Genomic DNA, 26,854 nt, shown 5'->3' with positions numbered 1-26,854 from the left:
ATACAGAGCATATTTTTCTTCAGTGTCTTACTTTGGTCTTACTCCTCCTTCTGTTAAAATTATTTTGCTGTTTGGATTATTTCTCATCATATCCTATCTTCGGATACTTGTAACAAAAAGCAGTCTTTCATATTTTATGTTGTTCTACTTGGAGACACATAGCAGGGTCTGGGGAGCAAGGCAAGTATAGTGTGGCCCCATAGGTCCTTAGTCCTTTGTTGATTCAGAAAATACAAACCAGATACAGGTGTATTGTGGCAAAGTTAATAGTTGCCCAAAGTGTCTCTCAGGGAAATGATTGACTGTAGAGCAAATCTGGTATCTTATTTATAAATAAATAAATAAATAAATAAATAAATAAATAAATAAATAAATAAATAAAATTCCTCAAACCATTTGCTAATAAGGTGTTGGGGATGAGCAAATTTTCCTCTTTCCAAGGTTCTTCCAGCTGGACTAAGAACGAAATTGACGTGAGACAGATTAACAGGAGAAAATCACATTTAGTGTTAGTGTTATACATGCAGGGCACCACAGACAGGAAACTCCAAGGACAGTCAGGCAACATGAGGCTTATATGACATCCTGAGCTAAGGAGCTTAAACCCTAAGGTAAGGGTCTGGAGATACAATAAGGAGGTAGGCCATTAGCTGGAAGGTGAGAGTTGAGGTTTGGAAAACAGGCTGTCCTGTTATGCAAATAACTTTCTTAGGTGAAAATAGAATCTCTTAATAGCTCTCTTCCTTGTGCAGGCTTTCCTTTCCAATGTAAATTTAGGCAGTTGAGAGAGGGGTAAAGACCTTTTCCTGAATCTGCTGGGTTTTGATTTCTTTTAACTCAAAATCATCTTCATGCCAAAGTGGCCATCTTGGGGTGGCCTGCCTTCGGCCCCTACAAAGATATATACATCTCCCATTTAATTAAACAGAATTTTTAAGATACATGAAAATAAGGTGTTATAGATGAAAGCCATGATTAACATTTATATTGATATTTTAGGCTCCTTTATGGTTGGTAGGTGAGGGTCAGATATTATCCCAGTTTCGTGGAAGTGAAATTAAGCAAGTCACCTAAGAAGGGCAAAATTGAGCCTCACACTCTGTCCTCTAGACTCTACACTGCGATCATCCTACTAAGCCAGGATGTCTGCATAACGTGTAAACCCTGGATCTTTGAGACACAAAAGGAAAATTATTGTGGTTATTTAACTACCTTTATCCTCGAGACAAGCAGTACAAAGTTCACCTTATTCCTTTATACAATGTAGGGGCCAAGAGCAAACTGCCCCAAGATGGGCTGCTTTGGCATGAAGATTATTTTGCACTGAAGGCAATCTGGATCCTGTGAGCTCAAGACAAACTTTTCCTCTCTGTTAACCACATAGAAGAATCTAAATTGGGGATCTTTCTTGGAATAAGAGTTATTACCAGAGATAAATTTTATCAGAGTGACCCATCCGTATGGCAGGGCAAACATCTAATGACCAAATACTTGCTCTTCTTATTGCCCTGTGAATTGCATTCTTTCCTGTGAAATCCCAGACTCCTACCCTCTTCTTCTCAGTTCAGGATGACATATATCTCTCATTTTGCCTGACTGTCTTTGGAATTTCCGTATCTGTGTGGAATCCTTGTACATGTGAAATTAAATTTGATTTTCTCCTCTGTTAATCTGTCTCATGTCAATTTCATTTTTAGTGCAGCTAGAGGGACCTTGAAGGGAACAGGAATTCTTGGTCTCTGACAACAGCATGATACTTATACCAATGCTTAATTCTATTCTGTCATCACTCTCAAAACCCTTAGAAACACCCTAATTTTTTAACTTTTGGGCCGTGCTAGAGATATATGTAGCAAAATGGCAAAAGCATAGACAATGCAGTCAAGATAACCCTGAGCTCCAATCTTGGTTCCTCCTGTTTATGGTTTGCACAGCCTAGGTGAATCACACATGTCTAGCAGAGTAAGTGCTCAGTAAATGTCAACTATTATTATCAGCAAACAGTTTGATAAGGCATTAAGCAGTGACTCAGAATGTAAAAGCAAGATGCGTTGTGAACTTATGTTCTACTAAATTAGCTAAACTTTGCAGTCTAAGAAATTACTGGCTAATTGTGTTGGGGAGGAAGAATTTCCTCTGCCCTTCAAGGTCATTCTAGCCAGACTAAGACTCAAGTTTGACATGAGGCAGATTAACAGGAGAAAATCAAATTTAATTTTGTACCAATAGGGAATCCATACAGAGATGGAAATTCCAGTCAGGGGGTCATTTTGAACAAAGGAGAAGGGGGTAGGATCTGGGACTTCCAAGGGAAGGAATGCAATTCACGGGAAAATGAAAAAGAGTAAATGTTTGGTAAATTAATGTTTGCGGGACCACTCAGAAACAATGGGACATAGAGAACTTTGATCAAACAGGCCTTGCTAGCTTCCTCCCTGTTCACCTGTGTAGTTCATATCTATGGTGATAGCTCTCTTCCCAGAGCAAGTCCTCTGTCTAAATTCTTTTAGGCACCTGTTGGGGAGGTAAAGAGCTTTTCCTGTATCTGCTGGGTTTTGATGGCTTTTAACTCAAAATAATCTTCATGCTAAAGTGGCCCACCTTGGGCAGCCTGCCCTTGGCCCCTGCAGTTGTATCTAGTATTCTGCCCTTTATGTTCTAAATTGCTGAATATACTGAAAAATTAAAATGGAATGAGACATAGGAATTGAATATCAGTGTTCTCTATAATATTTTCAGTGAGGATTGGCTTACATATACCTTGTTACTTTTTCTCATCTTTTTCCTCTGTCCCCTCCATTGTTGTCCGCTGACACTTTTTGGATTAGACCTTCTTTTTATAAAGCAAGCTATTCTCAGTTCATTCTCTTCTTGGTTGCTTATAATTTGCTGATTTTTTTTTAATAGCTCATATGCCTAAGTTAAAATTGACATTGTCCCATCCCCTTCCAGAATGTCTTGATTCATTCATGCTTACATTATGTTCGGAAACATTTGTTGAGGACTTTTTCTGTAAGGCCGGCCATGTGCTAAATGCTGGGAATAAGTTACAAGGAAGACACAGTTTTTTTCTCTGACAAACTAACAACTAAGCAAGGGTTGGGGAGGGTTGTTAGGAAGAGAGAGAGGGTGAGCATGCACAAGCTAAATATACAACCAACTTAAACACAGCCTGAAAAGTTTACTATTTCTAGAAACAAAATGCTATGTGAACACAGAAGAGAAGGGTATTTTTTTTTTTTTGGCATGATGAAGTCTTAGATGACTAAATAGAGGAAATGGCATTTAAACTAGGTCTTGAAAGTCAAAGTGCAGAGTATTCTGTGGTAGAAATAGAGGGAAGTGTTTTCCAAAGAAAACACCATGAGAAGATTCACAGAGGTGTCAGAGTTCATGCCATATTTGAGAGGCTATGTAAAGGCAACGTGAAGTGCTTTATAGGTATGGAACAAGAGAGGAAAACAGAGACTAGGGGCAAGTTTGTGAAAGACCGTAAACCTGGTTCAAGGAAGCACAACTGTGAAATAGCTCAAGATGGACATTATCTCCCTTGAATAAATAAAGCGTTTTGGTGGTTTTGACTTAGTGGGAGAAACTCTCATTCTCTCTCTATCTCAGAGTGCAGTTAATTTAAGATCCTTAATTAGCATACAGAGTTGTATCAAAAACAAAATGGTAGCCCAGGGCAGGAGCAGATGCCGTGACCCTCAGCATTGCAACCCTTGGCATGTGGAATCCCTCATCTGGGTTGGGATAGGGAGCTACAGTTGTACACTTTGTGTCCTGCCTATTTTCAAAAGCCCAATTATTGCTATGCCACTTCCCTTTTAAAGTTGGGGTGTACATCCTCTCTCAGCAAAACTTAGACTCCCTAAACATGCACTTCAGGCCTCTACTGGTTCTTGAAGTAGGCTCAGCACCACTAAGGCCACATCCTCAGATGTGGGGAGAGATCAAGACTGTGCCCAGAGTCCTTGAACAATATCTCCTCCTTCAGCTTTCCAAAATTCTTGAAAGCCCTGACTCCCACAATAAGAGCATTCATACAGATAGTACCAAACACTAGTATCCAAGCCAAAGGAGATGTTTGGCCTTTCACTTACAAGAAAAATAACGAATGATGACAATACAAGTCCCCAGTTGTGACTGAGTTACAAAATAGCTACTCTTCCTTCTGCCCAGAATAATGCTACCACTACTTCCACTGGGTATGCTTGAGTTCTGAGTTTCCCCAGGAAGCTTTCCCTTCTGCCCCCCAAGTGGATTAGCACCACTCCTGGTGCATCCTTAAACTCATTCCTCTAAAGGTTAATTATCCATTTACATTTTTCTTCTCAATAAGACTGTAGCCTCCTTGAGGAAGGTCTGTTGAATTCCCAGCATAGCATGGTCCTTGGAACACAGTGGTATTTTAGCAAATAGTTGAAGGAATGAACGAGTCAGTGAAGAAGGTTGGTCTTAATCTAAAGGCCTTGGGCTCTCTCCACTGCGTACAAACACTGAAGAACAGCAACATTTTGGTGTGGTTCAAGAGGAGTCAAAAAATTTTTTAAATAATTTTTATACAAAAGAGTAGAATGCTTGGAGGGGGGAAAGAATGGTAACGAAGAGGGGTGGGCAATCAGGAGAAGAAAAGGTAGCTGAGATATTAAATAAAATTATATAGATATCATCAAGGGCCTCGTTATGTCTGGAGGATCATTTTTTTTTCCTTTTTTTTTTTTTGTTCAGGGAGAAGCCTCATAAGCGTCTCCTCAGAAGGTTGAATTTGAATTACCTCCCATAAGATTCATGGCAGGGAGGGGGCTCCTCAAAATCAGATTTATTTTTAAACGTGTGATATTTTGGGGGCTCCTGGGTGACTCATTCAGTTGAATGTTTGATTCTTGGTCTCAGCTCAGGTCTTGATCTCAGGGTCGTGAGTTCAAGCCCCGTGTTGGGCTCCACACTGGGCATGAAGCCTACTTTAAAAAAAAAAAAAAAGAGTATGGTATTTTCATGCCCAAATGCTTTTCATACTGTTGTATATGTAAGGGTCCTCATTGAGAATCATGTGTGGCTTGTCCCTTCCTTATAACGTTTTTGTTAAGGCAGTATTGAGACATAATTTACACGTGCTAAGTCCAAACCATATGTATCCAAGTGTGCAGGGATGAGTTTTGACGTTTGTATAGACATCTAGATACAGTTTACCCACCACAATTAAGAAACAGAACTCTGTAACCCCCGAATTCTCTTGTACCCTTTGTAGTCAACCCCTTCCCCCACTCCCAGCCTCTGGAATCACTTACCGTTTTCTTTCCTTGCAGTTTTCTCTTTTCCAAAATACTGTATAAAGGGAATCATCCAGCCAGTAGCCTCTTGAATTTGGCCTCTTTGACTTAACATAATGCATTTGAGGTACCTCGTGCGTATTACAGCTTAGCATAGAGTAGTAGTCCACTGTATTACTATGCCACAGATTGCCCATTGACCAGCTGATGGACCTTTGTTCTTTTTCTACTTTTTGGCTCCTGTGAAAAGCACTGCAGTGAACATGCACTTACATGTCTTTGTGTAGACGTATGCTTTCATTCTTCTTGGGTGGGTAACCAGGATCGGGACTGCTGGCATGGCTTTCTAAGGAATTTCATTTTTATTATGTATGTTCAGGGATCCATGGGTGCATATAAAGAGTGGGAGACATGGACAGAAAGATCCTCAGGACAGTGTAGACCATGGGGACAGACTGGAAGCAGGGAGACTGTTAGGAAATTGTGGCTTCTCTCTCTACCATGTAGCAGACATTGCCATCTCTGTCACTCTCTTTAATGCAGTGGGTTTAGAACACAGAGTAATGCAGAGATCCTGTGTCTTTTTTGTTTGGTTTTTGTTTTGTTGCCCCATAATATAAAAGATCTTCATTTGTGGACCAAGTGGAAATAAAAGAGAATCAACATTCAATTTTATATAATCTAAGTATGTATTGCTAGAGCTTTTCTCATATTGTTAATTATTCTTTTATTGTCCTTCTTTTTCTTCTTGTTTCCTCTTAATGTTTCAACCATAGCATGGCAAGGGAACTAAGAATTTGAAATGCAACTGAAATGCACTTTTTCCTTCTTTGTGGTTTTGGAAAAAAATAAAATACTTGCAATGGCAGCGATTATTTTTATACAAAGTTTAATATAGCATGAATAGCTTCCTTCTAAACCATTTTTTAAAAATCCATGTTCAACAAAATTAATAGTTCATTCCAGTGCCTTCTAGGTCTACTTTGAAAGATTATTAATGTGATTTCAATCAACTGAAAATTAAAAGCACGGGATTTCTAAGTTCAAAGAGACCTTAACACAGCCAGCCCATGTCACTCATTTGTAGATGAGCAAATTGAGGCCCAGACCACCTGGGAGCTGAGTTTCATCGCTAACCCTGAGAACTCATCATCGTTTCTGTGGCTTGGCCATGTGCCTCCCCATAACAAGAAGGAAGAGCTCTGTGTTTTTTAGAATTGGGAAAATTGCCTTGGGCTTTTTATGCATTTAAAAATAAAAATAGTCATGATAGGACCAAACTTGAATTTCAAAGAGAAGAGAAATGGAAACTACTAAACTTGAAGATACGTGAAAAGAGACATATAACATTTTTAATATTTTGTCTATTTTTTTGTGATGACATTGAAATACTTGACATTAAGATACAGTGTACAACTGTTTAACAAGCATATTATTTTACTGATGACTATGTTGAACTGCCAGTAGTTGATTTTTCTTCTTATAGATAAATCTCATGTTAATTTTATAAAACGGGAGGCAGATTTGGGAAAACCAGTGATGCTAGCAGTAACATCCTGTAGCCGGGTGCACGCCAGGCTTTCTTGGTCCCGATGGCGTTCTGCTGACAGACACTTCTGCAAAACTGAAATGAGCAATTGAGAGACATAAGTCAGTACTGAGATGACAAGACACTGACTCACCACCACGCATTCACATCTCAGTCAAACATCAGTTTGTTTTCCATGTCCTCAGCATATATGCTAACGTGTAATGACATGCAGCTGAAAACACCCATCATCCACTATTTTGTCAGTCTCTGCTTTAGCCATTTATATTTTTTAGCAATACGGGTCTTGAGGGCTCAGGGAGGGGGGGATGAGAAAGGTGGAATAAACAAATAAAAGAGCATAACAGTTTTTAAAAATGCACAAGGAGTGAAATAAAGGGAAGGTGATCGAAGTGTCAGCTTTCTTGCTGATGACAGCTGATTTGAAGGATGGGGCATAGATGAGCAGGAATAATGGGGTGATTAATAATGAACCCCAGAATTAGACATAACTGCCCACTCTAAGCAGCTTGAACAGCCCTAGTCCCCCCAAGTGGGGACCTCCCTGTAAGATGGCGTTACTTAGCATCCTACGTGTGCTCTTGGGAGGAAGAGAAAGGGTGGGACGGAACCACACAAGCTTGTCACATCCCCCAACCCAGTGAGCAGATAAGTACACCAATGCCCCTGTGGGGAGAGGCAAGAGGCCAAGAGTTTTTAGGGAATGTCCCTCCCTTTGGAAACCATTTGAGTGCAAAATAAGTGTGTCTCATCCTGTGTGGATGAGAGAAGAGAGGTATCAAGGGACTGACCCTTTTGGAACCCCAGTGACATGTCTGTGGAGTTAAGTTTACTACGTCTGGGAGGTTGAGAGAATAAAAGTGGGTATAGGTAAAGCACCCGGCATGGGGACAGGCACAGAGTGAAGCTAAAAAAATCGTCATGATTCTGTTCAGTCTTTGTTTGGACAAATCCACGTGTTCCTTCTTTGCCCTGTTTTGTTTGCCATCTCTAACCGGTTTTGTGATTTGGACAACCAGATGGATGCCATTCTCCAAAAGAGGGCAGATATGGGAATGAGTAGAGGAGGGGCAGCAGTGCATTTCATTTCTTATCTGCTGAGCGTGAGGCATCTGCATCATAAATCATAGACACATGGATGTATGATTTTTGTAACGCAAAAGAACATTAGCCTGTTAATTTGTAGCTCCATCTGGAAATTAAACTGTTAAAGAAAGCCCCATACAGGGCTGAAGACTGACCCCCAAGAGCACCACATCCCAGGGAGCAGCGGAGGGCAGGAGCCACAGAGAAGCCAGGGGAGGAAATGAAGAGGCCAGAGAATAAGGAGGAAAACTAGGAAAGTGGGCAACACAGAAGTCAAGGAGAGCGATCCTTTCAGGAAGGTGGGAGGAGTCCACTGTGCCAGATGCTGCAGAGGAGTCAGGTAGGAAACAGAGAATGAGGAACCGATGGGGTGCAGAGAAGGCCGTAGGCATCATTAGCCGTCAGTTACAGAGCACTTAGTGTATGCCAGGCACTGTGCTATTTGCTCGCGCACAATATCAACTTAATTCTCAAAAACGCTGCATTTTTAGAGATGAGGCATCTGCATCATAAATCATTTTTACAGATAAGCATCTGCATCATAAAGGATTTTTACAGATGAGGGAAGTAGGAGTCAGAGAAGTTTAGTACCAGCTTGACTTAGGTCACAAAGCTTAGAAGTCACAGCGCTGGGACTCAGACCCCTGCCATCTGACTCTTAACCACTGAGCTCCCCTTTCTTCCAGAAGACTTGCTTTTGCCCTGTGTTGGGTGAAGCAGCCAGAGCACTGTGAGTTGAGAGGGAGCCAGGAGTGAGGGGAGGGTAAGAGCGATGGCAGGTAGAGGAGGGTAGGCTGAGGTTTGTCTTGCTTTAGGATGGCGGAGACTTCAGCATTATTAAATGATGATAGATGCCCAGAATAGAGCGAGGGAGTGAGGAGACACCAGGGAGGTGTAGAAGACAGAGGACCAGTGTGTGTGTGGAGGGGTGGGAGTTTAGGAAGGAGAGCCCCTCCTCCTGTGTGCTAGGAGAGAGCAGAAGCGATCGGATGGATAGGTTCAGTGTCAGAACATTAATGAAGAACGTCTCTTCTGATTGTTCTCTCTCTCCCACTCCATCCCCTGTCCCACCACCAGTCCCCTCCTCTATCTGAAACATCCCACTTTCCCTTCCATGTCCCACTCTTGTCACTCTCCTGAGCCATCAGACAGGATGATTTCCTCTAAGCTTCCAGGGAGCTCGTGGCATCCGTCCACCCCACGGGCACTGCCACGTGGGCCCCAGCAGGACCCACCCCCTCACTGCTGGATGTGACTTCATGCCAACTGAACATGAACCAATTCAGCTTGCACCTAAGCTCTATAGGAGCTTAGGGTTTGGAAAAGGACTAAGTTGCACAAACGATTATACTATAAGTCCTATGGGAGAAGGACCATGGAAGAGAGGTATGCACAGTGCTGTGGGCTTCAGTCCAGAGGGAGTGCAGTGAGGGAGGCAGGAGGATTTTGAGCTGGTTGTTGAAGGATGAACATATTTTCAACTGACGAAGATAAGCAAGTAGCATCAGAAATGGCACAGAGCTTATTTGGGGAACACAGGATGGTCGTGTTTGGCTGAAGGATGGAATGTAGCCGGAGTGGTAAGTCCATGATACGACAGGAGGACCTTGAGTGCTAGACTATGAAATTCTGTTCTTTTCTGCAGTCTTTTAGACTTAGCCAAGAAGTCGATCCTAAGAGTCTATAAATCACACCTACCATTTTCCCTCCAGAAACTAAGCCAGTATCCTTGTGAGTTTCAGGATACCAGTACCCACCCAGGCTCCCAGGAACACCCTTGAGTGTATAAGGGTTGTGTTATCTCACTTGGCAGCTGTTGCCCATGTCCTCCCAGGGATGGGGCGGGAAGAGGCGAGCCGGGAGTGCGCTTGCTCCTACAGGGAGAGTTTGCTCATTACTTGTACATCACTATTCTTAAGAACTATTTCTAGACAAAGAAATACAAAATAAAAACCTCTTTTTTCTTTCAGTTAAGAAAAAGAAGCCTAAACTATTAAATAAATTTGATAAGACTATTAAAGCTGAACTTGATGCTGCAGAAAAGCTTCGTAAAAGGGTATGTTGATGTTTTTGTTTGGCGCAGAAACGTGCAATGGGTTCGTTGTTCAGTAAATTCAGGCATTACTCTTGAATTGTTACAAAATAAGAAGAAGAGACGTAGCCCTTGAATAGAGTGGATTTTTCCCCAAGCACATCGGCGTTCCATGTGAAATGAATCAAGTGAAAGGGAAAAATTGCATCTGTATGGACAAATAGAAGTAGAAGTAACGGTTAGGCCGGCTGACTTGGGGTCAGCCTACCACCATGGCCCATCAGGTGTGTGGCTTTGGACAAAACACTTGGCCATTCTGAGCCTCAGTTTCCTTATTTAAAAAAAAATGAGAGTATTAAGTAATCTCTTCCTACTTCATTTTTATGAAGATCAGATGAGATTTTTTTTTAAAGCATCAACTATGTCAAATCCCATATAGGTGAACATTTTTAATTGTATAGCACCTCATGGCAAAAAGAAAAAATAAGTTAGTCCAAGACTCTTAAGGTAGTTACTGTTAGGTGAAATGACATTGGGTTTAACATTCTTCTCGCTAGGTGTTAATCTCATGCACCTGCAGTTTTCAGGGGGACTGTTGTATGGTTTGTGTTGTTATCAGTTAATTTGAAATATGACTTGCCTTTGTTTCTAGATATTGCAGTTAAAAAAAGAACTTGACACTAGATTGAAGTTCTTGTTCTCTGACTCGGTCATAGTCATCATCTAATTATCAGGTCAAACATTTATAATAATGCATTTAATAACACCTTCACTTAATCATCTACTTGTTTGTCATGGAAACTTCTCTTTCTCTATGCTGCTCGAATTAGACTCGGCGTCATGATCGTTAGTTTTCCTGTAATATGCTTTTTTTTTCCCAGTAGGCCTTGGCTGCAAAGAAGGGACAGGGGGATTGTAAGTAAATAAGCAACAACAAAAACACACAAGTTAGGAACTGAGTTGGGACAAGAATATGCTTCCCACATATTTATCGGAAACATACCAGGAACACAGAGACTTCTATAACACGCGTTAGGCAAGGTTCCCAGGCCAAGGTTGGCTTACCCTCTTCAGCAGCCCATAAAGATGGAGTAACTCCAAAGATTATTGCAGCAAAGTTGTTGTTCACAGTCCCTAAATTTAATCACTGGAATGATTTCTGGATCTGTCTTTTTTTTTTTTTTTTGTAAGATTTTATTTATTTATTTGACAGAGAGAGAGAGAGACAGCCAGTGAGAGAGGGAACACAAGCACGGGGAGTGAGAGAGGAAGAAGCAGACTCCCCGCTGAACAGAGAGCCTGATGAGGGGCTTGATCCCAGGACCCTGGGATCAGGCCTTGAACCGAAGGCAGACGCTTAATGACTGAGCCACCCAGGCACCCCTGAATCTGTCTTGTTTAACTTTACACAATGAAGCCATCTACTATTTGTGGGAAATTTGCATGTCTTAGTGGAAGTGAAGTACGAGTCTTCTATTTCTATCCCCTTGTTTGGGCATCCTCCACTTTCTCTTTACTGAATGCCATATATGAAAGTGTGGGATGCCTATTTCACAGGTGACTTTGAGGATAAAGGACAAATGAACAGCTTTAGAGAAGGATTGTTATGTAATTTTAATGAATGGGAAAGATGGGCTCAGTTGCCAAGGGGAAGATAAATCAATGGGACATAAAAGTGCTGGAACGGTCCATGGGGTATTCTCTGGTTCTTGCTCATCTGGAGAAATGATGAGGCATTCCTCCAGGAGCACCCCGGATCTCTAACAGAGTAAATGAGGGAGGAAAGAAGAGCTACAATTCTTACTTCTGAAATAGCAGGGAGCCATATTATTGACTGAATTATCAGCGTAAGTCAGTTTAAGGTTATTTTTATGGCTGATATTTTCAAATGATGCAGCTGGTCACCTGGGAAGAGCCGAGGCCCATGCTGAGGTATGCCCTAGGTAGAGGGGTCCAGTTTCAGTTCACACCTAGCTTTAAGGACTGTGCTACATGAAAGTATGAGGTCACTGTTTTTCCATCAGAAATGTACAGATCAGATCCTATTTCAATCATGTCATTTTCAAAAGTCATATGTATTGCTTAACACTCTTCCTTACCCCTAGAAAAAAGGATTTGGGATGATATACTGAAATATTCATTTATGAGCTAGAGTCATTTACTATTATTGTATTTTAAGTGGGAAAAAAAAAAAGAGCGGGTAAAAGGAACACGTAATAAAGCCAGAGTAAGGTCACCACATGAAAGTTTGCATCACAGGCTCTGAAAGGAGCTTGGGATGAATGGATACGCCGTAGGCAGAACACAAAAGGAGTAGCATCACACTGTAAGATTAATAGTGTTCAGCAGAGGAGCTGCTCTCCACCAAGTCCAGAGGGAATCGTTCTGCTGTGGCTCTCCATAAAGGGTACGCTGATGGATGGCATGGCTTTCTCCTCACATCTCACCAGTGGATTCCTCAGTACATCTGTGGGGCTGTGTCTTAATGCCCTTCAGCACAGCCCATTGGCCTCATGCCCCAACAGTGGGGCCCAAGTACGCGTCTGTCCAGTGAGCTGTCTTGGTCCTTGGAGAAAATGTAAGCTCTGTCCAAAGAGATGATTTTTAGGCAATTCTTTCAAGCATTGTGTCTTGCCTTTAAGTTTTTAAATAAAAATTGCATCATAGCGGTAGGAGCTGCATTCTCTAGGAAGATTCTAGGGAGGGGAAATTCTTCCAGACCAAAAGCAAACACATTTGCTTTGCCAGCCTGCTGAGGTGAGGGCAGGGCTGACAGTCCCTTAGCAAGGCAACACAGCCTCTGTCTTAAGGGAATTGGAAGGATGCCTTGGTCAAGCCAAAAGATTCCGTTATTTTTATAATCTTGATGGCCAACTAAGGGAGTATCCAGAAGGAACAAAATGCCTTAGCAGATTTGTTACGAATATTGTTCTTCCTATGTTTTAAATCGTAACAGTGCATTTAGCATGATTTTCACAAAAATAGCCTCAACATTTGCAATTTAAGTTACAGAAGGCATGTGGTAAGCTAAAAACGGTTCCCTCCTACAAATAGCCATGTCCTAATCCCTGGAACCTGTAAGCATTACTCTATTTAGAGAAAGGGCCTTTGCAGATAGGATAAGTTACAGATCTTGAAACAGGATGATTATTCTGGGTTATCTAGTTGGGTCCTAAATGTAATCATGTGTTTCTTTATAAGAGAGAGGCAGAGGGAAATTGGAGACAAAATGGGAGAAGGCACACAGAGGGGAGAAGGCAATGTGACGACAGAAGTAGAGATTGGAGTGATGCGTCCACGGTCAAGAGATGCTGTCAGGAGGCAAGGAACAGACTCTCCCCTAGAGCCTCTGGAGGAAGCATGGCTCGGCTGGTGTCTTGTTTTCAGCCCAGTGAAACTAATTTTGGACTTCTGTCCTCCGGAATAAATTTCTGTTGTTTGAGCATTCAAATTTCTGGTAATTTGTTACAACAGCCATAGAAAACGAGTCCAGATTTTGGTGCTGGGCAGTGGGGTGCGACTATAGCCAATACTTAAAAATATGGAAATGGCTTTGGAATTGGGTAAGGAGGAGAGGCCGAAAATATTTTGAGATGCATGCAAACGAAAGCCTGGATTTGTCTTAAGCAGACTGTCGGTAGAAATGTGGGTGCGAAGCTGCCCCCGGAGAGGGCTCAGAAGAAGTGAGGAGCACCGTAGAGAAAGCTTTATCGATCATCTTTGTGAATATTCGTATCATTACAAGTAGAACATTGATCGGCACTTCTGGCAGGAGCCCAGAAGGGAATGAGGAGCGGGTCACTGTAACTGGAGGAAAGGCAGTCCTCATTACAGAGTGGCAGGAAACATAACGAATTGTATCTTACAGGCCCACACAAAGCACAATTTACAAGCAATGAACTTGGATGTTTAGCTGAGGAGATTTCCAAGCCATGTGTCGAGGATGTGGCCTGGTTTTCTTTTTTGCTGCTTCTAGTAAAATACGAGAGGAAAGTGATAATTCAGGAAGGAACTGTTAAAGAGAAAAAGGGCCAGAACACGATAATCTGGGGAGATTTCTTAGTCTTTCCAGATTGCAGAAGGTGCTACAATTAGGAAGTTCATTGTTAGGAAAGTGTACCCTGGAGAGAAGGCCAAAGGCGTGCCGGACATCCTTTTCCTGAAGAGAGTAGATGTATGACTCTTGGATTATCCAACCATCCAGCAGAAGCCAGGGATAAAGATGGGATTATCCTTGAAGAGTCTGTGGAGGTGACTCTTGTCAAATGGTGTGAATCCCTGTGACAGACACAAGAGACCAGCAAGGCTTATGAGAATATTATACCAGGAGAAGCACTGCCACCTGCAAGAGACACAGGACAGACTGAAAGAAAGCTGACAGACTCCTAAAATTCCACAGGCAGTAAACAGGCGGATAAAACGAATCACGCTTTCAATAGAGAGGAAAGATAACCTCAAGGGCAAAGCCTTGCACCCAGAGGCCAGAGCCAAGGACCTGGTAGCCAGAGCCAAGGACTCGGTAGCCAGAGCCAAGGACCCAGAGGCCAGAGCCCCAAGCCACAGACTTTGAAATCTAAGAATTCACCTGCCTGTGTTTTGAAATTGCTTGGAATCAGCGATTCCCTTCTTTTTCTTCTAATAAGAAGAAAAAGGGCAGTTAGAAGGAAGTCACACAGAAAAAGATACTTAACATTGAATTCTTCATCCCTTAAAAATGGGTGGGGGGAGGGATGAATAAATAAAAAACAGAGGATTTTTAGGGCAGTGAAACCAGTCTGTATGATGCTATAATGGTGGATGCAGTCAGTGTGTATTTGTCCAAACCCATAGACTATACAACAGCAAGAGTGAACGAGTCCTAAGGTAAACTATAGACTCCGGGTAATTTGCTGTGTCTGTAAATTTGTCAGCTGTAACAAACGCACCATGCGGTGCGGGATGGTAATCAGGAGGAGGTTGTGTGTGTCGGGGACGTGGTGGGTAGATGACAAATCTATACTTTCTCTCAAGTTTGCCATGAACCGAAAACTGCTTGCTCTTAAAAAATAAAATCTTTAAAGAAATTCATGTCGTGAGAGGACAATATATTTTAAATAGCAAAGCAGTCACTTCTGATAATAAATGTAATGTTGAGTATGTGTTCCTGGCTTGATTTATCTCTACAACCCAGTCCTCACTGTCCGCCTTAACCTGCCTGTCGATCGGGTCAAAGGGTCTCATGGGACGGGCCCCATTCTCTTGTGCTGCACGCACACTCCCCACACACCACATGCTCTGTGCGGTGTCTACTGGCACTTTCTCTGTGTTACCAGATTTAACCATACCAGCAGCCCTGAAAGGTAGTTAAGTACCCTCATCCCCATTTTACAGATCACGCACCCGAGGCACAGTCATCAGTAACTTGCCTTAAGTCATACGCTTTTCAGGTGGTGGAGACCAGCCTCTAACCAATCGGTCCAACCCCTCAGCACCACTTAACAGGCAAGTGAGAGGAAAAGAAAGCCTCCTTCTTCAATGATCTCTACCTAAAGAAATGATTTTAAGTAACTGTAATGGGGACGTTGCCTGACCTTTCACTGTGTAGTCACATCTTTCAGAAGTGGGTGTCGGTAACAGCCAGGTAGTCTTGTACGGTTTGCTTTGCAGAGCCCCACTGGTGAGGTCAACTTGGTCGCATGAAAACTCACTCAGTGAACGTCAAAACATAGAAACCACAGCGAGCTTCCATTTATATGAGGAATGAATGGATTTACCAATTTAGAGAGAGCTGAAGGGTCTGCGAAAGTCCATCTCAGAAAATCTGTCTCTGTCCCCTGGTTCCCAATATCCTTGACCTGCGACCATCCATTGGAAATCAGGAGACATTGTTTCACCCTTGGAATGGGCAGGGATGGAGTGTCATGGGGAGAGGGTTCCTCACCCCCTGCCAAGACCCTCACCAAGCTGACCTGTTCCACATCCTCTGTTTCTTTTCGTGGTGGTCAGGGACCTATCGGAGGTGCTTGGACTATCTTCTTCTAAGGGTCCACGTGAGCTTTAGCGGGGGTCACATGACAGAGTCAACCAGACCAGCCAAATCAGCGCTAGTGCTTAGTGGGTGACAGGTACCATGAGCCAGTGGCCTTGTGATTCCTGTGAGTTTATTCCCCACCCCAGCTGGTGCTTCAGACTTCTCACTGCAGACCCCCAAGACATTCCAGCTGCCAGCAGTATTTTTCCCCAACTTAAAAAACCTAAATATTTTCTTTAAGAATATAGTCGATAATATTGTAATAGTGTCATATGGTGACAGATGGTAGCTACGCTTGTGATGAGCATAGCATAATGGATAGACTTGTCTAATCACTGTTGCACATCTGAAACTAATGTAACATTGTGTGTCCACTGTACTTCAATGAAAAAGAAAATGAAAAAATAATGCATGTAGGAACTGTGCGTATAGAGCGAAAATGCAATTTCTTTAACCATGACATAAAGTGCATCATTGGTCAGGTTACTGTTTTTTGAAAAAATAAAATATATTTATGTTCATTTTTATTTTATGTTTTCCAAACTTAATTTTTTAAAATTTTGGATAAAATTGTCTTTAGACTTAGAATGGAGTCCAGGAAATTTTGAAAACGTTACTTGGTGAATATTAAAAAAACGTGTTGAATAACATTATGCATCTGAACTTACTCCATTTATGTAACTGCCTCTTCCTAACAGGGAAAAATTGAGGAAGCATTGAGTGCATTCCAGGAACTAGTTCGCAAATACCCACAGAGTCCACGGGCGAGATACGGAAAGGCACAGGTATGCGAAAGCCCTCCTATGTAGAAAATGTTTTCTATGTCCTTGTGTTCTGTGTAATTGGATTTGTCACTGCCCACTATTTGCATTTCTCTTTGCCCTTCTAACTTATACACAGAATCAATTTCTCATGTGTGTGTGTAAACCTAAGTAAGAAATACCATTTAAAATAAGACAATTAACTATTGCTATTGAATGCTGGTGAATTTAGTATGTTTTCCTGCTCTCCCTCCATCTGTCTTCTCTCTGGGTTTGAAAAGAAAAGAAAGAACGCTTTTGTCCTTGATCGCCATCACTGTCATGCTCCATTCCGCCAAGTTTTCACTGTAGGCTCCTCTGAGCTGGACGAGCCTCAGTTTTGCAACTAGAGGCTGCGAGTACACTTAGGAGAGACTTGAAAATGTAAAGCGGAACTATATTACCAGCTACCTTCTCCCTATCTCCACTCCCTCATCTCCTTTCTTCCCTGACTTTCCCCATCTTCCAGCTCCTCATTTTGTGAAGCGCTTCCACATTCACCTGTGGTTGCATAAAGCCACCGTATACCACGTGGGTATTTTTTATCCTGAATTCCAGACTTCATAAATTCAATGTCTCCTTGACACATCCACTTGAATGTCCAATAGGCATCACAAACTTTACAGGACGAAACCCTGGGAATATCATAATGAACCCTCTAGAGGTCTCTGTACTTGTGGATCTTATAGTCCAGTGGGAGGTATTTTAAAAGTTACTTTGTCAAAAATTACTTAGAGAAAGCCCACTATATGCCAGGCCCTGTTCTGGGCACTGTAGATGCAGTCATCAGCAAAACATAGTGATTGTAGTGACAAAGGCAGTGCATGGAACAAAACAAGGAAAATATATATGCTTGTTAGTGAGAAGTGCTAAGGAGAACCTAAAAAAAGCAGAATGTAGCCATAGGATGTGTGAGGGAGTTGATATGTCAGATGGGGTGTCAGGGAAAAGTCTACTGAGAAGGTGACATTTGAGCAAGGCCCTGAATAAATATATATAGAAATATATAGTTAAGGATATTATAAAGTGTTAAACAGGTATATTTATTAGATCATCTTATATAATATATTATCATAATGAAAAGAAGAGCATACCTATTAAGATTTTTCCGGCTGTGAGTGATGTGACTTGAGGGTGAAGGGCAGACAGCACTTTAGAAACATTGATCAGAAAAGGCCTCTCTGTTGAGATGATGAGTGGCTGAAATGTAACAAGGTAGCTGAAGGAGCTGGGCAGGCAGAGGGAACAGCGAGGGCAAAGGCCGTGATACTGGGAAGTCATGTTGGCGTAAGAAGCTCAAGGACAGAAGGGTGCGCTGAGGGAGGGTGAAGTGGGACAAGTGAGGCCAGGGCCTCACAGATGGTACTCTTCATGACCTGCGAAGCATTGGAGTGTTTATACATGGACTTAGCCATCTTGTCTGTTCATAAAGATTGTTTCGGTTCCTGGGTGGGGAGTAGATTAAGGGGGCAACAGTAGAAGCGAGAAGCATAGGGGACTATTACAAGTATACTCGGGGCGCTGGCATGGACTGTAGCCATGGCCATGGAGATGGGGAAATGGTGGGGAGGGCTTAATATTGGCTTAGGTGTAAGGGTCAGAGGAAGACAGGACTGGAGTCCTGGATTTGGGGTTTGGCCAAATGCGGAGAGAGCGAGAGAGCTGGTTACTCACAGGGAAAACTGGTAGAGGAACAGGCTTGGGGAGGTGCGAAGTCAAGAATTTGCTTTTTGTCCTTTAAAGTTTGTGATGCCTATTGGACATTCAAGTGGACACGTCAAGGAGACATTGAATTTATGAAGTCTGGAATTCAGGATAAAAGCCAGGCCTGATACACCATGTGTCTGGCAGTGAAGCTCCCACAGCCTTGCTGGGTGTGATGAGATTCTCAGCCCTACTGGGGAACGATAGGTGCAGAGCTACAGAAATTTTCCAGACCAACCAGAACCTGACAACACCCCTTTGGAGGGGTCAGTGCGGTGACTCATATACGGCACTCACCAAGGACCTAACATATCTATGGATAAAACGAGCGTATCTTGCTCTGAACTAAAGGTGGCAACCACTTGTAAGAAATTCTTCTGGGGCGCCTGGGTGGCACAGCGGTTGGGCGTCTGCCTTCGGCTCAGGGCGTGATCCCGGTGTTATGGGATCGAGCCCCACATCAGGCTCTTCCGCTGTGAGCCTGCTTCTTCCTCTCCCACTCCCCCTGCTTGTGTTCCCTCTCTCGCTGGCTGTCTCTATCTCTGTCGAATAAATGAAATCTTTAAAAAAAAAAAAAGAAAGAAAGAAATTCTTCTTACTCCCTATTAAACACTTACTAGTTAAATTTTATTAATTAAATTTTAATAAATTAGGGTTGTGAAAAATTAACACAAATACACTCCTCCTATCCCTGATGCAGACCAGGGGTAGCAGACAGCAATTATATCATTTTTGTAAATGAATTTGGTCAGTAATCCTCCAAAATTGCTGAACTGTATTGCCCTTAAGCAAGAGAGAGTGTGTTTGTTACCAAAAGATCGTGCCTGTTCAAATAAGTGATGAGCTTCCTTACTGGTATTGGCAGTCGTTTGATTAAGAAAACGTATTAACTAGAAAGAGTAAGGATTGATGCAAATGTTAATTTCATTATGGCAAAAATTCTTTGTGCTTTAGAATTTTTCTTCGTGTGTGATAGTAATTGTGGGTGCCAAAGTCCGAGTAAATGCGGTACTTTCACACATGGTGATTCCTGGATTTATATCCTTCTTTAACTGCAGGAATTTGAGAGATAAGCCTCAGGCAATACTTTTTTATCTCTGAACTATTATGCTACAAGGTGTTATTGATATTAATGTTAATGTGGCATAAAGCAAAATTTAAGCATGGTAAATTAAATTTTAATGGAATAATTTAAAAGAAATTTTAAATGCATAGAAGTTTTAAAAATCAGAGTTCAAAAGAAGATGGATTTTATAGGGAGGAAGAAATGATGACTTTTTCATCCTTTGTTTGCAAATTACACAATTACGTTGGAATATCCCAACAAATTTTTTTTTTATAAGCATGGCAGCTTTTTTTTTTTTAAGATTTTATTTATTTATTTGACAGAGAGAGACAGCCAGCGAGAGAGGGAACACAAGCAGGGGGAGTGGGAGAGGAAGAAGCAGGCTCCCAGCGGAGGAGCCTGACGTGGGACTGATCCCAGAATGCTGGGATCACACCCTGAGCCGAAGGCAGACGCTTAACGACTGAGCCACCCAGGCGCCCCCCAACAAATTTTTTTAAATTCCCCAACAAATTTGTAAAATACAGCAACATTAAGTTAAATATGAGCTACAGTTTCTGAAGCAGCACTGATACTGTCTGAGTCCTTGGATCACTGTGAAAATCAATTTTGACCAAGTTCCCTGAACATCAGATACAACATCTTAAATTATAAACTCAATTCACTTTATTATCTTACACAAACCATTAATGCCTCTGAGGCAGAAAATGACACATCTCCCAGGAAGTTTGGATGGTTGGTTCAAGTCAACAAAAGGCTTTGTGATGTTAACATCCTAGAACAAATGCTCAGTTTCTGACCCAATCATTTTATGTACAGATGCTAGACTGATAACAGTGAATCTGTGTGACTTTGATTTTCAAAGCCAAGTCTATTACTTTCATTCAAAAGAATTTAAGATGGAGATGTCATTTTAATACCGAGATTTTCCCAGTTCTGGAAGTTGTAAAATGTTTTTACTTCATTAAAATGAAGGAATTTGAGGTGGGTGGAGGGGAGGAAACAAGGTATATAAATTGTATCATCTTCCTCTCTTTTCAGATTGAGTTTAGTTTGATATTTATTCCAATTTCTGTAGAGAAGGATTACCTTGGTAGACATTTGTCCTTGCACTGACCTTGAAGAGACCCTCCAGATCCAGGATCTATTTGGTAGCTTGAAAAGGCTGAACTACATTGTCTTAAAAGGGCTCTCTCAGCCCCAGGACTCAGTCATTCTCAGAAGTCATCGATGAGTGATCATGTTTTAGGGAGTTAACTCACCATAGCCAAACTCACAAGAAACTGATGCCTAAACAGAAAAGCCAGCATATGAATACACCGAAGGCCATAGGGTAGGATGACCAGTCTGGGTCATTGACATTGGACTTTCTCTCTTGGCTGGTAAGTCTATAACGGAGACAGACCGTTTACAGATATGAACGGATAGCGGTATATTCTGAAGCTTTTTTTCTATCAAGCAAGGGTGAATTGCCCTTTTTTAATCTAGAGATTTTGCCCGATCACTTTTCCTTTCTCATAAGTCTGTCCACTTCTCTCTTTGACTACTGCTGCAGTCCTAGCCCTCATCGACTCTTGGGAAACTTACCTAATCAGTACACATAAGAAGTTATTTCTTTGACGTATTGTTTTCTGAAAAGCTCTCTGCAGATTGTATCAATTTGTGCTGATTCTTACTTGTTTTTGATTTGGGATCGGGGAGGAATGGCTCGTTTTCTTACCAGGTCCTCAGATTGTGGAGTTGTGCTTTACTTTGGTTCCTCGGGAAGCTATATATTGACTGCAGCACAGATTTTATTTCAAAAAGGTAAACATGTTAAGTAGGATATTCTGAGAAAAACATTTTATATGCAACTTGTAGCCTCCAACTGGTATCATTTTTCCTCAAGTGGTAATCTTCAAATTGTTGTTTACTAAATCAGATGAGATTTTGACTATAATTTTACACATTCCCCTCTTTCTCGCTCCAGTATTTCACTCCCCATTCCCAATCTCCAGTGCAGAATCTTGCTTATTTCACTAAGAAAATAAAAGTATCCAAAGAGAACTTCCACATGATCCCACTACAGCCCTCACAGCCTATTTCCACCTGCTCCCTATGCTCCGCCTTCCCGCCTGTCAGCATGGACGAACCGTTCTGGTCCCTTTCCCATCCTCTCCCACCTGCTGAAGGACAGCATGCTGATTTTTGTGTCTCGTTCTGTGTCATCACATTTTCCCTCTCTACTGACTCTTTTGCATCAGCTTAGAAGCATGCTGTAGTATTTCCCATTGTTAACAAAAACAAAAACAAAAAACCTCTCCCTGGTCTCCACATTCCCCTCCACCCACTGGCCCATTTCTCTGCTTCCTGTTGAGGGTTGTCTGCACCCTTTCCTCCTGATTTCCTGCGATCCTGCTCCATTCTGTCTTGGGTCCCCAGTTGTCCCATAGAAATGCTCTTGCTGGGGCCATGAGAGGTGCCACATGCCCAAGCCAGCGTCATGACTAAGATGCCCAACCTGATGGCCCTTCTAACATGACTGATCACTCTCTCTTGATACATTTTGTCGCTTAATCTCCAGAGCACTTTTTTGTTGTTATTTTCTTCTTACCTTTCTTTCTCGGTTCTTTCTGCGGACCCTCCCCTGTCTTTCTGACTTCTTTCCTGAACCCCAGACACATACATATACCTTTCTATCCAGCCTCAACACTTGGGTACCTATTAGATGTTGGGTCTAATACGTCCAAAATGGAACTCCTGATTCTGAATGCCTGCAAACCAGTTGCTGCCCTGTCTGCACATTCTCAGGGGATGGCATTTCCATCTGGGAATCACTCAAGCCAAAACCCTTGAATTTATCCTTGACTTCTCTCCCTCCCTTTCTGTTGCATTCAGCCCACCTGCAAACCTGTTGACTCTGACCCTCAAAATGTATCTATAATCTGCCTACCTCGTGCCACCTCATTCCTACCACCATCGTCCAAACCATCCTCATCACTGGGTCTGCGTTCCCGGCAGAGCGTCCTAACTGGCCCCTGGGCTCCTCCACCACCCCTTCAATCTGTTCTCCATCCCACTACTGGTGTGATCCTTTCCACGGACATCAGAGTATGTCAAAAACCCCTGCTGTCTCTCCATGTCACATAGAGGTAGTCTAGTGGACTTGACAGTGGCTTACCACGTTCTTCATTACCTGACCACCACTCCTCCGCCAGTGCCCTCCCTGCCCCACCTCCTGTCCCAGCCTTTCCCCTCCCCCTCACTTCCCCACCCAGGGCCTCACTCTTGCTGTGTTCTCTGCCTTGGAATGTTCTTCCCCCAGAGAGCCTCATGCCTCACTCCCTCCCTTCTTTCAGGCCATCCCTGGCCATCCTGTCTAAACTAACTCTTCCCACAGCCCCACTGCCAGCACTCCTCAGCCTGCTTCGTTTTTTCTCCCCAGCACTTGTGGCCACGAGACACATAGTACTTTGATTTGTATATTGTCTTTCTCTTCACAGTGAAGCAGAATGAGAGAAGGGCTTTATCTGTTTTGTTTACTTTGCCTGCCACATGGCTCCTGGATGAAGTTGTTGAATGAATGAGTGAACATACAGACAAACTACTGAGAGAACAGGAAGTCCAGACTGCAGCCCTGTCTGTGTAATATGAATGTATAACATGATACAGATCTCCACCAGCCCAGCATAGATGCATTATTCTGGCTTTGATATTTTTTTCTCATCTGTAGCTTGGTAGCTAACTCGTCTTCCTCTTATTGAGATAGCACATCGTGTTGCTTTTTAATCTCTTGATAAAGAGAAAATTTTAATCTGTCTCAAATTGCTTTTCATATGTGTCCAGAAATTAACTTTACATGCGTATTTTGGGTGATTACAAATATAGCATGTCCTGGGACATTTATCCATTGTGGGGACTTCCTCTAGTGTGAAGACGATCTGGCTGAGAAAAGAAGGAGCAACGAGGTGCTGCGTGGGGCCATCGAAACCTACCAGGAGGTGGCCAGCCTGCCCGATGTCCCCACGGACTTGCTGAAGCTGACCTTGAAGCGGCGTTCAGACAGACAGCAATTTCTGGGTAAGACAGACTAAGAGTTCGTTCAGCACCAAATGCCGTGCTGTGTACTCTCAGATGAGCGTAGCTACCTAGGAGAGAACCTGAGTTTCATAACTAATTTTAGGTAATTTACCTGAATGGGTCCTAGACAGACATGGCGGTCCTAACCTTAATACTTAACAAAGATGCCGATGGTATGTTACCACCTTTTCCTCACTAACCACCCTCCCCCCCAATTTTAAAGCCGAGGCAGATGGGATGCTGGAAGCTTTTCTGTCTTAACTATAACAAATTGATTCGTGGAGGTTGGAATTATCAGAACAGTTTTTATAAAAGATGGAATATTAGGAGTTCCAGGCACTAAAAATTTTGCCTATAAAGTTTGACTCTATACCAAGGAAAATGATAGGAAAAAAACTTACTAAAATCACTAAGTAGATTTGCCAGTGCTTTGAAAAGAGCGGCATAAAGCATCCTCTCTGACCCAGGTGCCTGTGCCAAAGGCAAGTAAGACTAGGCTTAACCTAACTTCATTATGACCAGGCTTCGGATTCTCTCCCAACTCACTTGTCAGAAAGCAGACGGAAGAATGTAGACCATGTGTAAGCACTCAGGTGGGCGCTAGTGGCTGGATACCTTACGTGAACAAGTTGTTGATGCTACTAGGAGAGGCTCGTACAAGAGATGCCGAAGGTCACCTGACCCTGTTACCACTTTCCCGAGGGATAGGATTAAGGGTAGTTATGTCACATTAGAAAATGACCAAAGTCTGATAGGAGCAGTACCCAAGGGATGATTAGAAACTAGAAGAAAGGGTCCATTTGACTTCTGTGCAAAAGGGCCAGTCGAGAAGAAGGAGAACATACAGCAGCCATACAGGACGGAAAAGGCAAGGCTGGCTCTCAACCGGGGCGCTCGCCTGGGGCACATGAGTATCACCGAGTTTTCCTCTTGCCTCAGGCTCCAGTATGGCTCCGTTAAGCACTGTTTACTTATTCTGTCCTCTGAATTTTTGATATTTTCTTCATTGTGGATTTTTTACAGTAATTTTGATTTTTAGGAAGAATGCATAAAAGTTTCGCACAGAGCTCTGGATGACTGCATTTTTGGCAGCCTCTTAAACTTTGCGTTGAGTCCCTCACTCCTGGCCCCGGGGGAAGGACCGCCTACAAATACATCTAACCCCCTTGGGCAACCGTCCTTCAATACTTGAATGTAGTCTTTTCCTCCAAATGAGAACGAGGCAAGTTCATGAAAGGGGGCTCTATGAGGAGGGGATTGTAGGGAGAAGGTTTTATTGAAGGTGACAAGGTGGCGAAGTTTACTCCCAGTCGGATAGGGTTGCGTGATGCAGAGTAACAGGTTCAGGGAGGGCAGCAGAAGGGATGTTCACCCGGGCCCTTGCAGTAGTTAACAGGGGAAGAGTAGGAGCAGAGGAAAAGTGTGCACCTAAGTTGGGCAAGTAGAGGGGAAGGGAACGTACAGAAAAGTAGAGTCGGATTTGTGAGTGGGGGAATGAATCACCGAGCAAACCAATCCAAGATCGGCTAGTAGTGGGGAGAAGGCCGTGGGATAAACTGGTGATGTTTTATGCCAGATAGTTGTGTCCGTTAGCAGGACACACAACTGTATTCGCTTGTTGATCGTCCTATCATACTCTTGGCTAATACTTGGTTTGTGGGCAACAGAGCCCTTTACGGAACGAATTTTATCACCTATACTGGTCTTATTTTGTATGTTTTCCCACATTCAATTTATTTCCAGCTGTGGTGTGGAGGAATGATAGTTGGGCCCCAGAAATTTTAAATTTCCATCGCATAGCCTTAAAAATCTCCACAGCTGGGGTTTTCATGATTCCTGTTGTGCATAGCACCCTATCATCCACCAGAGGGTCCCCTAATACCAGATGATGTCTTCTTGCTCCACGACTAGGTCATTCATTACCTGGAGATGAGGACACTTAATTGGAAGCAGCGTGAGCAGTACACCCCAGTGCCTTTTCAAGTCTCACACGGGGTGCTACACCCGAAATCTGTGAGACTTTTTATCTGTTCTCTGTTCATAATCTTGAAGTTAATTGTAATAAACCAAAGATAAACCAAAGATAAACAAATTTTTTTCAAGGAATTGATGAAACTTGTTAAAGAGGGAATTTGACATAAGAAGATAAATGTTGGTGAACTCAGAAAATGATCTGGCTTTAAAATATTTACAATCAGGGGCGCCTGGATGGCTCAGTCGTTAAGCGTCTGCCTTCGGCTCAGGCCGTGATCCCGGCGTTCTGGGATCGAGCCCCGCATCAGGCTCCTCTGCTGGGAGCCTGCTTCTTCCTCTGCCACTCCCCCTGCTTGTGTTCCCTTTCTCGCTGGCTGTCTCTGTCTCTGTCAAATAAATAAATAAAATCTTAAAAAAATAAGATAAAAATAAAATAAAATGTTTATAATCAGTATTATATTCAGAATTTATTTATAGGAGTTATTGGTGATCATCGCAGCTGCCTGAAGTCCTAAGAGGCCATCGGTGTGGATAGAGTCAGATTTCAGCGGCTTCGGGTTCTATCGGATAGTCTCTCGTGCTTTGTAGACTCTGTACAAAGATGTACATGATCTGTTTTTATTTCTGTTGAGTTGTTGTTGTTTTCTCTTCCCACCAACTCAGGTCACATGAGAGGCTCCCTGATGACCCTACAGAAATTAGTTCAACTGTTTCCTGATGATATGTCTTTAAAGAACGACCTTGGAGTGGGGTACCTCTTGGTAGGAGATAATAACAATGCTCAGAAGGTCTATGAAGAGGTAAGCAGTCTCCTATTGACCACATCCTTGTTTTGAGTGTGAACTTTTAACGTCACCGGTAAATTGTATTTATTACACCCAATCTCTCTCTTTCTTTACTTTAAATTAAGGAGAAAGTAAATATTCATAGAGTTGACATTTTCTAAATTTTGTCTTCATCTCTTGTTTTGCCTTAATCAGAAAATTTTAAATTTTAGTTAACACTTGGTACATGAAAACCTTCACCCTATTATTGATAGGTTTTTTTTTAAATGAATTTTGAAGATTTTATTTTTATTTATTTTAGAGAGAGAGCTCCTGTAGGCACAGGTGCATGTGCAGGGAGGGGCAGGGGGGAGGAGAAGGACAAGGAGACTCCCTGCTAAGCGCAGAGCCCCATGTGGGGCTCGATCTCAGAACCCTGAGATTATGACCTGAGCCGAAATCAAGAGTCCATGCTTAACTGACTGAGCCACCCAGGCGCCGCTATAACTGTGATAGTTTTAAAACTTCATATTTATT

General features: G+C 42.5%; 1 protein-coding gene across 2 annotated transcripts in view; it reads left to right on the top strand.

Annotated features, from left to right (window-relative positions):
- Nucleotides 1-26,854, top strand: part of ASPH (aspartate beta-hydroxylase) — a 209,561-nt gene that overhangs the window by 127,785 nt on the left and 54,922 nt on the right. For both annotated transcript variants that reach the window (XM_040626070.1, XM_008706728.2), the window contains exons 15-18: nt 9,879-9,964; nt 16,649-16,735; nt 23,429-23,579; nt 26,217-26,353. In XM_040626070.1, the coding sequence (XP_040482004.1) occupies nt 9,879-9,964; nt 16,649-16,735; nt 23,429-23,579; nt 26,217-26,353 (461 nt within the window). The remainder of the gene's footprint in view (nt 1-9,878; nt 9,965-16,648; nt 16,736-23,428; nt 23,580-26,216; nt 26,354-26,854) is intronic.

The sequence above is a fragment of the Ursus maritimus genome, unplaced genomic scaffold, assembly GCF_017311325.1.
Source record: "Ursus maritimus isolate PB19 unplaced genomic scaffold, ASM1731132v1 scaffold_9, whole genome shotgun sequence".
Lineage (NCBI taxonomy): Eukaryota > Metazoa > Chordata > Mammalia > Carnivora > Ursidae > Ursus > Ursus maritimus.
The sequence above is the reverse complement of the archived record's forward strand: the minus strand, read 5'-3'. Positions and strand labels throughout refer to the sequence as shown.